Source organism: Phalacrocorax aristotelis, chromosome 1 (genome assembly GCF_949628215.1).
Source record: "Phalacrocorax aristotelis chromosome 1, bGulAri2.1, whole genome shotgun sequence".
NCBI classification, from domain to species: domain Eukaryota; kingdom Metazoa; phylum Chordata; class Aves; order Suliformes; family Phalacrocoracidae; genus Phalacrocorax; species Phalacrocorax aristotelis.
Window position 1 is genome coordinate 182044726 of NC_134276.1, and position 15411 is coordinate 182060136.

General features: G+C 44.1%; 1 protein-coding gene across 1 annotated transcript in view; it reads left to right on the forward strand.

Moving 5' to 3' along the window:
• PPM1H (protein phosphatase, Mg2+/Mn2+ dependent 1H) overlaps positions 1 to 12400 on the forward strand; it is a 138989-nt gene extending 126589 nt beyond the window's left edge. Inside the window, exons 9-10 of the mRNA XM_075080932.1 lie at positions 3767 to 3918; positions 10106 to 12400. Of these exons, the coding sequence (XP_074937033.1) occupies positions 3767 to 3918; positions 10106 to 10253 (300 nt within the window). The 3' untranslated portion in view covers positions 10254 to 12400. The remainder of the gene's footprint in view (positions 1 to 3766; positions 3919 to 10105) is intronic.
• Positions 12401 to 15411: the final 3011 nt, after the last annotated feature.

The window sequence follows — 15411 nt, forward strand, 5'->3', positions numbered from 1 at the left end:
TCTGTTAGTACCAGTCAGGATAAAATATAGCGTAACCCAACTCTTACTGTTATGGACGTTTGTGCTACCAAGGTGGTGCTGCTTCCTTATCGTTGGCTTTTTACATTATCTGGTTACTAAAGTCAAGTTTAGGTAGTTAACAGATCAGCTGTTCCAAGTCAAGTAAGACATCAGTGGATGGTAGAAGTATGATGATCAAACTAGGCTCCTTTGAGGGGTGCCCTGATGCTCCAGAGAGACGTTAGAGTGAGGAAGTTCACCAGGGAGCACAGAAGGGCCGGGAAGCTGGGGGGAGTTGGTGGCAAGGCTCTTGGGACAGCACAGGAGGCAGAGGACAGGGCACAGGTAGCCCAGAGGATGAGTTCTGTGAAGCACTATCAGGATTGACATCTGGCTGCAGAAGCAATGAGTCATGAGGGAAAGCCTGTGAGGATTCTGGGTGGAATTGCTAGGAAGTATGTCAGGGGAACAGCACCGGTTAAAGAAACCTCTGTGCTGCAGGCCATTGTCTGGCCAGCATCAGCTGCGCTAGTGGGGCTACGTAATACTGTTTTGCAGTGCTTGCAGCTTGGTGCAAACTTCTGTTGTAGACAGAATGTCACTGAAACCTCGCTGTTGTTTAGTTTCCTGAAATACAGCTACAGGAAGGAGGCAGTGGTTAGGTAGGTTGGCTCTGGAATTAGAAAAAAAAATAAAAATTAAAAAGTAGTCATTCGCACTGGAGGCATTGAGCTGCTTTCGGTCATGTAAGATTTACAGAGCTGTGGGCTGCTTGTCATTTCATGCACCTAAGTAACTCCCTGGATCTCTGCTTGTCATTCCGAAATTCTGGCATATCGCACTGCCTCGCCTTCTTTGTACAGTGTGTGTGGAGTATGCTGTGGGGTGTTACACCTTGTGGTGTGTGTGGAGTGGATGTTCAGTGAGTCCTGCTGGTCTCCATTACACATGCCCCGGTGTGCTGCCCAACCTATGTGCCCCTGGGAGCTCTGCTGCGAAGCTGCTTCGTGTCCAGCTGAAGGCACGTGTCGCTACTGCAAGAGGCCCTCATTGACCAAAGAAAGAACTAGAACAAAGCTGCTAGCAGAAAAGTGAAGAGTTAGGAGCTGGCTTGTTTCTGCACCTGGGCAAGGTGGTCTGTGAGCATAACTTGAACCTACAATAGACTGGACAGCTCTAAATTAACTCATTTTTGTCAGCAATGTACTGGGGCACCTACAGCTGTATTTTAGAAACCTGAGGAAAGACAAGAAAGAAAGAGCCTAGGAAAAAATCATGTGGATGTGGCTGCTCTAATGCATTGCTGCTCTGGTGACTGTAAGGCAGACAAAGCTGCATTTCAGTGAACATTTTGTTGCATGTCCAACCGGTCCTTTTATAGAAGAATCTTCCCTAAAGTTGCCCCAACCTTGCCTCCTGTAACCTTGGCACTCTCTTTTCCTTAGCCTGGGTACCAGCCTAGCACCCCTTATTGCTCACCCCACTGCCCTTCTCTGCACCTCTTCTGATATCTAGTTCCTTCTCAATTGCAGTCCTTTCTGGAGGTGCTGAGTTCACAAAACTTTTGCTTTTAGGATATACCTTGTTCCCAGATTACCCATAAAATCAGTGATTGCACTTTTTTTTTTCTTTTCCCCCCAAACTAAACATGTTCTTGGTAAAATGATCTGTTCTTGGTGCTGCTCTAGCATTGTGCTACACCAAGGATTTGGACCTTTTGACCTGTGGATTGGCTTCAGGTAGCTTTGCCAAGTTTCTTATCTATCCCAGTGCCCCTCCCCAGTCAGACAAGATTGTTCATTTCAGGAGGATTCAAATCAGTGATGCATGGTCTTGGTTCCCTGCAAAAAAGGCTCTTGTGGTGTAATGTGTACTTGGCCTGGTTGGGAGAGCCATGATAGGTCTGTTTCCTAGCGCTGACGTCTGAAGCTTGGTTATTCCTGCGATGGTCTTGCTGCTGAGCGCATCCCTGAGCATTAACCCTGATGCTCTCTCAAATATTTGCCTGTACCCAAGAGATCTGACCAGAACATGTGGCACTTATTGATGGCTGTGTTGGCCAACTTAACCCCCACACCCCAGTGATTTCTGAGTTGAAACCCTGGGCTGTTACAGGCTGAACTAAATTTTGGGGAATGCGTACTATGACAGCTACTGACTTCTGTGCAGTGGGCTTGAGAGGAGAGCTGTGCTGCATATAGGGATCTTTTCTATAACAGTGTTCCCACTCAGTCTGAATAAGGAGATATGCTCTAATGAAGACAGTATCTTGCTTTGACTTTAATCCTCTCCAAAGTCCTTATTCAGCTGCTACCTTAGATAATGAAGTGAAGGTTACATTTTACAAATGACCTTCTTGTGCTTTTGACTGAAAGGCGAACAAGTAAGGATTAGCAGTCAGGTCTAGATGATTTTTTTTTTTCCCCTCCAGTACTGGTTGTAGTCCCATAAAATCATAATTACATTAAAAGGTCCAGGCATTTTATGTGCATTGCCTGCTCCATGGCTCCTAAGGGGGGAAAGCACCAGGAGGGAGAATAAAACAGCTCGTATTTTCTAGTTATGCCAAATGCTTGTTCTGACAAATTTCCCGACTGCCGCTGCTGTTAGTGGCGCCCGAGGCCGGAGCAGGGTGCATGACGAGGCGCACCGCTTCCAAACTTCAGTACAGATGGATTGTTTCCTCCTGTCGGCCTTGCCAAGGTTGTCACACTTGTTTCAAACTGTGGTTCTTGCTGTGGTAATTAAAGTGCTCTGTGAGTGCTTCATGACGGCTCCCCATTGCAACCTGGAAATTGCAGGCGGTTTGTCAGCTGGAATACTGTGTGCGGGAAGGAGAGTTACACCCAACTGAAGGCTCGGTTTAAAACACTTGCCGTGACCTTTCTTTGTGTTCCGGCTCAGCTGACAGCCTCCTGCCCCACCCCGTGTCTACCCCCTCTGCTCCTGGCTTTCCCCAGCCTTGTCGGGAAGAGGATGATGGAAGTCGTTTTAAAGGCAGGGTGTTAGGGATGTGCCAGCAGGAGTGCTCGGCCTGACTGTGGCTGCAGACTGGCAAGGTGAAGCCAGTGGACATTTTAATAGTGTGCTTAAGCTTGGAGGTTCACTTTTGTGCAGATCTTGAATCAGTCTCTACCTACTGAACTCCTTACAGATACACATAACTAAGCAGGTAAACAGTTTTTCTCTGTTTTGTGGAACTACTCACTTCCTCAGGCATAATTCTTGAGTGCAGCAGCAGCCTCAGGTCTAGAAAAATAAATGTGATGCCTTCTGCGACGCAGGCATTTCTGAACACGTGCAATTTATCTGGCAGAGCTAAATGGATCTGGACAGAGAGTGAAAACAATTATTTGTGAATATTTTATTAGCAAATATCAAAAATTCATCAAATAAATTATTCAGCTTCCATATGACTGGTCCTGGCGATGCTAGAGAAGAGCCTCACACACCGAAATCAGGCTGCCAGGTGGGGGAGGCTTCAAGTGCTGCTGGCAGCAGGTGGCATGGTGCTTTACAGCCTGGCTTAGGGACGATTGCATCCATGCCGGCTGGAGTCACGCACGTGAGCCACGCTGAGCCAGGGCAGGAAGGGTTGCCGTCTCAAGGGCTAAATTGGAAACAGACCCCAGCAGTGCTGCGGGAGTGTTATTCCAGTGCCCTGGCCAAACCTGCTAACTCGCAGCCAGACTCGGCAGCGTGTCACAAACGGGTCCGATGTTCTCTCCTTCACGGATGTCTCTTGGGTTGCTTTTTTTTGTTTTAGGTGAGAGTCTATGACCTTCTGCAGTACGAGCATGGGCCAGATGATGTTCTGATCCTAGCTACTGACGGACTCTGGGATGTGCTTTTGAATGAAGAAGTGGCAGAAGCTGTCACTAACTTTCTACCAAACTGTGACCCCGATGATCCCCACAGGTTCGTGCTCATCCCTGATTTTCTAACTTCTCTGCGGAAGAGTGCGTTCTGGTAACGTATTTTTGTAGAAAGTATGATATGAATAATGTTTAGTAAATACACAACACTTAAAAGAAGATATTTTTATGGAGCCTCTACAGCAAATGGAGAGGGGTGGGGGGTGTCTGTTATAACTCAGAATTGCCTGCCTTCAAAGGAAAAGTTGTGGGATCACAGTATCTTGGCCAGGGATCCATTTTGTTTGCTGTGCGAGACCCGGTGGAAACTGTAGGAGGCGGAGGTCTTAGCAACAGGTTTCTGTCTCCAGCAGTCACAGATTTCCACTTAACTTTCCTCTGGATAGTCCTTTAGCACTAAAGATTTTTTCTCACTAGGACATCGTCAGCAGATATCTCCCTCTCTCTCACTGTATGTATGTATGTATAAATACTGCACAGTGTGGTTCCGGCTCATTCCTGGTCATGCTGTGACCTTTAAGCCCACCTTCAGTAGGGGATGCTCAGTGCTACCAGATGCAGGACAAGTGTGTGACAAAATAGGTGGAACGTCTGACTCGATTTCATTTAGTTGGATTCTGTTTCATTTCAGTTTTAACCTACCTAATCCTCTTCATTTTCCTTTCTTTATCACCTCTTACATGACCAGTTCTTCTCTTTAAAACATATCATCAAGCAAACAAACAAGTTCCCAAACAGCTAGCTAGAGCGCTGGTTGCCTTGAGTGAGTCCATCAGTCTGTCTGCCGCCGAGTTCAGTGTCACTGTGAATTAAAACATTATGCTAGAGATCAGAAGTCTCTTGCTTGTAAAAGAGAGGACTGTGAAAGTGGAAAGAGCTTTATCCTCCCCTAGGGACTGTTCAGGAAGGGAAGTGTGTGTTGCTTCTGAATTCAGGCCTGGCCATTGCTGTCTGCTGCCCTCGCCCTGAGCTGAGAGTGGGGAAAAGCTTTTTACACATCCCCAGCTAGCCTGCAGAAAGCAGAGCTTCAGAAATAAGCTCTGAGATATCTCGGGAGCCAAGTGAAGACATGCGGGACAGTGCGAGAACTCAGGTTACAGTTGTTTAGATGTGGCAACTCTTGAGGACATAGGGAAACCCATCTAAAAATGCTTGGCGTTTCTCATGTTTCGAAGTGGTCATCTTCACAGGGTCAGTCCTGTTCTCCATCAGCAGACAGGGAAGGTAACTGGGACACCCTGACCGCCACTTGGGTTTTGAAGTGAGAGCAGCTCCAGAGTAACTCACGAGCAGCATTTTCTTGCCCTGACACTTACAAACGTGGAATGCAAAACAATATTTTGCTGCAAGCACTTAGTCTTCAGGTGAATGGAGGGTTAACATGAAGCTGCAACTGCAATATTCTGACCTTCCCCACCCCCTTGTGCTGAAGAGGAGATGTGGTGTGAATGACAGCCAGGACACCCTCTACTTCGGCAAGACATGGAAGTGTGTCTCTCCTCTCTCTGGGAGGAGATCAGGCAGGATTAGCGAGGGGCACTTCCAGGGCATCTAACACTATGCTATGCAGATATGCCATTAATTTACAGTAGGAGGACATGACCCACCCAATCTACTTTTGGTTATTCCCTAGCACTGTTCAGAGGTGCTGGGGAGCTTTTGGTCTCATTTCTGCGCCCCTGAGTCTCCTCTTGCAAAGGCATCTGGTAAAATATAATACCTCTGCCCTGCTCTGTCTCCATTCTCATCTAGTAATTGGGAAAGGTTGGCTCTTCCTACCGTCCTCGCTGGTCCTGTCTGTTGTGAATACAGTCTGGGTGTGTTGGGTGTCTCTTGTTCCTTTTGGTCTTCCCAAAGCTGGTGATGGCCACCACGTTTGCTGCAATAGGAGCGGGAATCCTTTGTTTGATCTTTTGACTTGTTAGGTGAGTAATTTTTCATCCATTATAAAACACTTATAGAAATCAGAGACACTAAAGGAAAAAAAGACATTTAGATTTGTTTGTGCTATTCTAGCCCCAGTAATTGTGAGGGATTAGTCCCTGTTTGTGCCAGCGTGAGTACAACACACTCCAGAATTGGGCCTGCTTTATTATGAGTTAGAACAAACACATTTATTAGTGTTTGACCTACTGGTCTTTGAATGGACATCTGAATTGAAAATTAATTTGTTCTTTTAAGTAACTTTGTGCCAGGTCATTTAGAGGCTTACAAATAGCAGTGGCAAGACATTTCTCACAGCAGCTTGCAAAAGGTAATTAGAGCAGTCCCTCATAGAGTTTACAATGATATTTATGAAAATTACCTTTGTGGAATTGCTCTTGCTGCTTGGTTGTAAAGAATATTTAAAGGTTTTAAAGTACTGTGTGAGGGGTTTTACATAATTACTTCACAGTGGTCCAAATCAGGTATAACTAATGAATTTACAATAACACAGCAGCTCATACTGTGGAGCTGTGTTCATTCCTCTCACTAGTCGGTGACAGGGAAATCTTGTTTGCTGTATTATCAGTGCTATGTTTAAAGGAAATGTTATCCCACAAAATGTCAGGTTCTCTGATGGGTGTAGTGACAGTCTGTGGTGAGGTGATCAGCTGGAAATGTGAAATCTCTAGGGGCGTAGAAAACTTGTCAGAACATAAGAGACTTGGGCTTGCCCCCTGGGTATACTGTGGTCTTCTGGAGAACCTGCTTGTGGAGCAGTCTCTGGATCTGCTTGACCCAGTAGCCTACTTATTCCCTGACAGCAGCATATTTAAAAAAAAAAAAAAAAAGCTAGGGAGGAAGATTTTAGAGCCGCAGAGTACTTCTCTGTTACATAATTAGCTCTTAGAGGGAACAATATCCCTCCTATTTGAATTAGAAGTAATTTTATAGCCTGATGGGTAAGAGCTTACAGCCCTCAGCAATGCTCTTGGGACTCTCTCTTGCTGATATTTACTGTCAGAACTGTGAGTGTTTGTTACCCACAGAAAAACATCTTTGAATTCTGTCAAACGTAGCATGTGCCTGGGCTTCTCCAAGTGCAGGGAGAGCAAAGTCCTCGGGTCTGTCTTCACCCAGACATGCAGACACGGCCTCCGGGGATTTGGTCAGCAGGTGATGGGCACAGACTCGATTAAAGAACAGTTCCTGTGTGAGGGCTGTGATGGAGTGAGGGAGCTGGGGTGTAGCTGGATTTCTTAGCCAGCTCATTTCTTACGGGTGTTGTGGCAGACAAGAGCATGAAGGGGACCCTGAGTGAAGAACAGGTGGTAGCGACACACTGCTGCTTTCCATACATCATGTCTCTGAATAGGTATGAAGATCGAGAAGCATGATTCTTGCCCATTTCCTGCAGCTGCACTTACGCAGGTTTACCCACTGACCTTGGGCATCTTTTCCTTCTCATCCTCCCTCCTGTCCTTTCTCATTCCCTCTCACTCTCTCTCTCACACTAGCTAGAGATTTATGAGGATGCTGCGGAGTCGCTCCACCTCTGTTGGGTGTGAGAAGATAAGAAGCTGCTCAGACAGCAGCACATTTCCCCCACTGTCACCATTTCTCCTGCAGTACTTTCACTGATCAATACTGGAAGCTTCAGCAGAAAAAAAAAAAACATATTTATTCTTAAAACACAAAAGTTGCATTCCAGTGAGGCTGTTCATTAAGGGGAAGTGGATGCTTTAAAACTACTTCAGCAGTTCTCTAATGCTGTCTCGACAACTGAATCCCAAGTTCACAGCACTGGAGAATAAAGCATTTGGTAATGGACTGCTGCTGCTATTCATCTCCAGGTACAAGAGACTCACCCTGTCTCCTCTAGTGCGAAGTTGAACAGCATTGCTCCAATTCAGCTTTACACAAGGAGAGGAATATGTTACCTCGCTGCTGCCTTCACCTGTTCTTTCTCCTTTGCTTCAATTTGCAGGTTTTCTTGTGTATTTCACAGTCGGTCTGTGAGAGAATTTCTGGTTTATTAAAATGCCTTTTTTTTATCTTGCCCTCTCCAAACATTAAGCAGCAAAAGCCTCACACGATCAAGAGCAATACTCATTCCTTTGTACTCTTTAGATGTGGGGAGGCCTTGTAAATTAGAAAAAGGAGGAAGGCAAAATTTTCTCCCAGAACGATGGGTGTTTTCTTCTCTTAAATGCTGACAATAGCTGAGAAATCCTTGGAAAAGATGTTCTAGCCAAAATTCGCTCAGCATCAGGCACGCTGTGAACAAATATTGCAGTTTCTCACTTGCCACGTGGAGTCCTTTTGTTCCTCAGCCCTGCATCTGATTTTGGGGATTTGGGAGCTGGGGAGTGCAAGTATGTATGTTTGGGTGGTTTTCCCCTTAGAAAATACAATTTCATGTTGCATTAGGATGGTAGGGGCAGTGCTTCTTGTTATACCTTGCCGTTATAGCTCGCGGTCATTGGTACAGGCTTACCTCGGAACCTGCGGACAGCGTCCACGTGTGTATGCAAGCCTTTGTGTTAGAGTTCGTGCCTTGGGCCCTTCTCTTATTGCTAAATCTTTTGTCAAAACTAGTGAGGGCTGGAAATTTCACTGCTCAGTACCTTTAGGAGCAGGGGGTGCATTGCTTCTGTACAACATCACTTGGATATAACATCAGACCTTTTAGGTAGTCAAATGTTGGTTTATTTGCATTGAAGAAATCTTTTTAGTAGAGCAAATAAATCTATTCCTGGTTCAGAGCAGTCATTTGAGTTTATGGCATCAAAACTGTAGAAATAGAACATAATTGGGTTTTTTTCCTTCTTTTATCCCCAGAGAGCAAATAAAGTCTCTACTGGTAGGAGTTACCATTTAATAATGCATTCTCTGGTGACAATTTCTGGGGTTAGAAAAGTCCTGGATACTCACTTAACAAACTTCCCACATGCACACTGCTTGTGATCAGTGGAGATCTTGTTCCTTCCCATTCCTCGGGTGAGATCTGGGCAGATCACTACTGGCCAAGGATCCTCCCTAGAAAAAGGGGTCTTGAAATGCAGGCTGTTCTTGTCCTTCCTGGTTTCTGGAAACTACAGATGTGTGCTTTGCCTTCTGGTGGCCTGTGTGTTTGGCTTTGTAGAGCCCCACATCATCTTGAAGGCTGATACTTAGCCTTCGAATAAAACACAGGCATCCATGATATTGAACTCTTTTTTTTTCTTGTCAGTCTGTTTAATTTAACTGTTCGATTAATTTTTAATTACCAAATCATAGAAAAGCTAGTCTCCACCCAACCAAATTCAAAACATCTCAGCCAGGTGTTGGGCTGGTGAAGAAAAACACATGACAGTAGCTGTTTACCCATGATGGGACTTCTGTCAGAGGAAACTTCTAAATGAGTACACAGATGTGTTGACTGAGTAACAGCAGGTAAAATGATGAGGGAGAACACATCAGAGCACATGACGGAGCACTGTCATGCACCACCTTTTGGACTCTGACACCTTTCTGCCCCCAAGCAGTATCTGTTATTTTTTCAGAAATGCACAGAAATGACTCCCACAAATCCAATGCCACTCAGCCCAGCACAGGCTGGGAGTTTTGAATCAACATGAAACTTGGTATTTCACTAAATTAAGCACTTGACAACTCACATTCACACAGTTTTCACTGAACTCATAAATGTGAGAGGACTGTGGGGCTCTGTTAATCTGGCTGTATTAACTCTAAGTTTCCTTTTCCAGTTTCAGAATAGAAGAGATTTAAAAGTCATTCTACAATCAAGGAAACAGACAAGCTAGTCTACCCGGTTTAAAGTGTAATTTGGATTTTATTTTTAGTTCTCTATTACTTGCTTTCAAATGACTTTGTTATAGTTTGTCTCTGAAATAGTTGAACCACATTTACCTTCAGGTGTGTCAGTGAACAGGGGTGTAGCTTTCAACAGCAAGTAGTGTTATTTAGGGTCCTCAATTTTTCAGACTACTCCTAGAAAGCCAATTTGTTAAGGCAAGTGTGTTAATATTTTTCTGAAAACTGGCGAAGCCAGGCACCCAAAATAACCAGTGACTTTATGATCGATTGGTGTCTGTCAAATACCTTTAGATTCTGATGCAGGAGCCATCACTGAACTGGAAGGGGTTGCTTCCACGGCTATGCCGTGGTTTGCATTTCTCCTCCCGGCTTCTGAAGCACTGGGAAGCTTGTCCTGGTAGCTCACAACAGTAAATCTGGCAGGCTATGAAAACCCACTTTCCTCACGAAGACGAGCACTCCCTGGCTGTATTCTGCCTTCTCCACAGGTACACGCTGGCGGCACAGGACCTCGTGATGCGAGCCAGGGGAGTGCTGAAGGACCGGGGCTGGCGAATATCCAATGACAGGCTGGGCTCTGGAGACGACATCTCTGTCTACGTCATCCCTTTAATACACGGGAACAAACAGTCGTGAAAGTAGCACCAAGAGTGGTTATAGAACAGGGATCTTTTCGGGAAGGGCCTGTAAGAGACTGTTTTTCATGATCTGACTGGGACACTTCCAATTGATGTAATCTATTCAAAACTAATCCTGGAGGGGTATTTTTCTGCCCGAAAGGTAGGGCTCTGCACATATACTGTATATGATTAAAGATAACCCTTAATATTACAGTTTCCCTATAGAAATGGTTTTGGTGCTTAACAGGAATGGGATTTAAATGCTGCTAGCCTATTATGGATTCTGTTGTCCTCCAAGTGGGGAATTAATGTTTTTTTTTCTCAGTTTACCATGTAGCTTTGAAGAGCCATTTCAGTTGTGAAAGTAGAAGTGGGTATCAGAAGCCAAGGAGGCTCCTGAAATCTACCCCCATATATTCAGAAGGTGACTTGGGTCACATCTCATTTAAAAATACCTATATATACATATATGAGACTCAAGAGTTCTCTTCTTTCAGAAAGTTGCATTCGTGACTTACCTATGGGCAACTTCAAACTTGTATAATCCTTCGAACCCCAATTTTCCTCTCCTGTCTCTTCTTCAGTAGACTATACTCCTGTATTTTAGTAAGAAAACTGAAATTATTTTCAGCGTGAGTATGCCTGTTTACTGCAGTTAAAACAGCCACCTGCAAAATTGTCCAGGAGAAATAGGTCACAGTTCTGTATGGCAAGATTTATTTTGGTGTAAGGAGTTATTTCTCAAGATTCCCTGTTGTGCATATACCAGGGTTATGCAGAGCACGCCACCGCAGCTTTGTGATGTTTACCTGGAGGCCATAGTTTCTTTGGGATTAGAGATTTTCATTCATTGAATGGTTCTGCCTGCTTTATCCTCTTGAAAGGATCCCTGACCGTACAGCTTTTGCATCAGTTGGGATTCGCTAAATTTATTTGGGTTCCTGAGTGTATTTTTTGTTGGATTCCTACTTGAAGTGATGGTATTGTTCTTGTTATCAATTTGGATACCCAGATAGTGATTATTTAAAAGTCGCTTCACTTCTTCCTGCCTCTTTTATTATACCGTATACTTTTGCCTGCTTGACTTGGTCATCAGAAAGCGGCAGCTTGTAACTGTTTCCTCTTGGTGTTGAGGACTGTAGTCAAGGATCAAAAGATCACTGTGGTAGAATCAAGCCCTTGGCTAGCTTCAGCAGCTTTTTTTTCTTAGCAGTGGCAAATCACTTCAGATAAAGGAAATCTGAGTAAAACATTATCAGACTAAAAGTAATAGTCCAAGAGGGAAACAACTGAGCAAATCTGCAGCTTAATCTGGCTGCCTATTCTTCAAGCAAGCAGATCTCCTACTTCATTGGCAGGAATTGAAGAAAAAAATTCAGAAGGTTCTAGTGTATAGGCAGATATATGGGCTGGGGAGCCACACTCAAGGTAACTTACCCCCTGACCGCATTCCTTTGGAGCTGCTTATCTGGCTCGTACTTCTTGGATAGCCAAAAGATAGGGGGCTGACAGAATTGTAGGGCACTGACTAGGCAGCTCACAAATGTGTCCTTTTTAGAGGAGGAGGAGGATGCTGTGCCCTTTGCAGACTTTCTCCTGAACAGGCGTGTCCTAGAGCTTGCCAGTTTTGTAATTTATAATGTGCTATGTAAACACCGCGCAGCACATGTGCGGCATAGCTGCCCAGATGTTTTATTTGATTGCATCCGGAAGCACATGTGCAATGGTCTCAGTGGATTTAAACTACCCTTGCTCTAAATCTCTAGACCCAGTAGGAGTTTCAGGTTGCGAGGAGGCAATGCAGAGCGTGTAACGGCTCAAACATGCAGCAAACTGCATGATTTTAGCCTGAAAACTTCCGTGCATTCCCCATTGCCTGCATGTGATAAAGCTGCGGAGAACACGGATGTTTTGTATTCTAGAGCTTCAGCATAAATCCGTGGCATATCTGATTATGTGTTGTCATGCTTTATCTATTCTTTCCTTTTTTTTTTCCCCCTTTACCTCTTCTTCTGTGTGCGGCTGGGTGAAAAGAAAGGTTTGGAGTCTAGAATATTTATCACATGGCCCCTTATATGTTTTAAAGTTTAAGCAAGAGATCTTCTCTTGCAGGGTTGGGTTTTTTGGGGTTTTTTTTTTGGCCTAATAAACTTGTAAACATGCTTTTCATGCTCTGTGTAACTCCTGTTGTCTCTTCGCTAATGCAGTTGCGTAGTCCTCTAGCAATTCAGATCCTCTTTCACAATGAAACTAATGCTGGCAATTCCAGCGGAGTCGTCTGAACAGCAAAGAAGCTGGTGCTTGCTGGTACCAACTACAAGCCTGAGTCAAATATTTCAGTGCCCACACATTCTTAGTCTTCATTATTTAGTAACATGGTGTCAAGACACATACCAGTCATTATGAAACCACTGAGTACAATGTGGTGGAAATAAATTTCCAGTGTAGCATTTGCCAAAATTCAGAAATGTAAATTCAAGGCAGTGCACCTTCTCGTTCAGGAGTGTTTTTAAACATCCCCTGGAGAGAGATGGGCTAGCAGAGTGCCTGACTTCGTGGGAGCAAACTGGCTGGTGACTTCTCAGAGCAAAATCTTGTGGGCACTGGAATGTCTTTGTGACTCACCCTCTAGTATCTTTGTTGGTCATCTGAGGTATTGCTGTCAGTCACCTGGGCACAGCCACTGCAGAGAAGCAGGCTGGAGCTGTGTTAGCTATCAGTCCCTTTCCTGGAAAGGGTGGAAGTATGGTATCAACAATTAGTATCAATTAGCGTCACTTAATATGTCCTGAGAACTTTGAAGGATAATAAAAAGGTTCCTACTCAGATGTATGTGACTGAAAGTATGCTGTGATGCTTTTTGTTTTGCTTTTCTACAAAGTATCTGTTACACAATTACATGCTTGCTTCCCTAGAGCATCTCTGGTACATCTCCGATCTGCTGCGTTAGTACTTGGGCTTTCACTTCTATCTGCTTTCACTAGGAGCTTCTTAGGTGCCTGCCCCATGGTCTGTGCTCTGCTTCAAGGCATGGTATAAATAAATACACACACCAAAGCCTCATATAAATAGGAGGCAGGAGTCAGTTATTGGGGAGGTATTGTGTGAGAGGCAAGAATAATTAAAAGCATTTCCAATTCCCTTTATAGGTTGAATTATTTTGGGAGTCACGACATTAGAAACCCCTGATGGCAGGGAGGATCCATGGTGCACAATACCATTTTTCAGGTAGGCGTGGGATGGATATTGCCATGTGCAGACTTGCAGCTGCTGTAGGGCTCAGTGAAGCTCCTGCATTAGGAGCAGACAGCTCGCCTCCGCAGACTGGAGTAAGTTAGGCACCAACTCCAAATTTTAGATCCTTGGCACATAATCTTAGTTACTGCCTGATGCCGGCACCACTATGGTTTGGGTTTTTTTTGCCAGTGAATTTCCCTCAGTATCCAAAATGGTTTAAGCCTCATTAGCAGGGAACCTCACGTCTGTATTCATGTTGCTCTTGCGCAGTGCTGTGCCCTTGCCTGTACATAGACACTGCTTAGAAAGTCAGGCAAGTTCTTGTCCGTCCTTGGACAACAGCAAGGGAAGGAAACAGCATGCCGTACAGTTCAGGCTGGCCAACGGTGCAATGTAACGCGGTCTTCTGGTGCCTAGTCCAGTCCAATTTCCAGGAACTCAAAACCAAGAAGCTTCTACCATTCTCTTGTCAATACTGTTGCAGAAGGTAGCACGGCCAATTCAGACATTTTTCTTTTGCAAGATAGCCTAAAATCTTCCAAGTTTAATTTGATGATGGTAGTTAGAAATTTCATTTATACCTTAAGTGAGGCACACAACCATCTTTTCATACACTAATGCGATGATGCTTCCTTCATGAACATGAAAATGTGTTGTCTGAGACGGCAGATGTCAGTGGCCTCGTGCTGGAGAGGAGGAGATTGATTTTATTTTTTCATAAATTCTAAAAGACAACAGGGCTAACAAGCTAAAGGAAAAGTGGCCAGAGTCTGCTGTCAGCAGTGGATTTCCATGGTAAAGTATGACAAGTGAGGTCTGTGAGGTACAGCTGACTCTGTGCCTCCAGGATATTTTTGAAGAACCGCACTTGATGTTTGGGCAGATTTTGGCTTTGAACTTCCGCTTCGTTTTTACAGAACACTACACACTCCAAGCAAATCTGCTGTGTTTCTTCCTGCCTTGGTGTTTTGCTTTTATTTTACATTTTATGTACAAATACATTCAACATTTTTGTATCAAACATTAATTGCAAACTGTGTGGAATTGTTTCTCCTCCCCGACATTTTTGGTGTGTAAATAGTTTCTTCCATGTGTTTTAGATTAAGATATAGTGATGTGGCTACCATAGAGTGACCAAACGATGCTGTAACTGTGCTGCTGTATTTCTGCCAGTGATGTACTTGAAGGAGGATGCCCTTGTCCACCTCCACTCTCATTCCTTTTTCTTTCCCTTTTTGGTTTTGTTTGGTTTTTTTTTTTAACCATTGCTGGTGGTGTTCTTTCATAGGTGTCTTATTTTGGTTTAGGGTTTGTTTTTTTTTTAATGGCTGCCACCTTTTCCTTTCCTTCATTGGACAAGTCACCTTGTTCTTGAGATCTGTACAGCTGTCTAGGTTTTACATGTCCTGACGAATGGAGGACCTGCTGGAGGAAGAAGTTTTGGACCAATGTACTTCTGCTTTGTGACTGTGAAATGTTAATCTTTTTGTAACCGAAGAACAAAAAAATGTTTAGTAAAGGGATATATTTTGTGTTTTTTTGAAAATTTTCAGTGCAATGAACAAAAGAGGAGGATGCTGAAGAAGTGTATGCGCAAAGTTTTAAAATAAAATTTTAAATTATATATTATATATATCCATCTATATCTATAGCCGTTATTATTCTGCCTCAAGAGTACCTAAGTCTCTGTGTGTGTAGTACTAATTGTGCAACACAGACAAGTAGCACACTCTGCTTTACAAAGGAGCGGATGATTCACCGACAAAAGGTCTCACTCGATTTAATGAAGTAGATCCCTATGAGGTGCATTAGCGTATGGGTTGATCTGGAAGAGTTCAGCTGTCAGATAACTGTGCGAGCTGTGTGCTGCCATTAGAGTATGATTCATGGCTCAGACTGCCAGTTGCCATGTTCTGACTCAATGAAGAGGTAAGCAA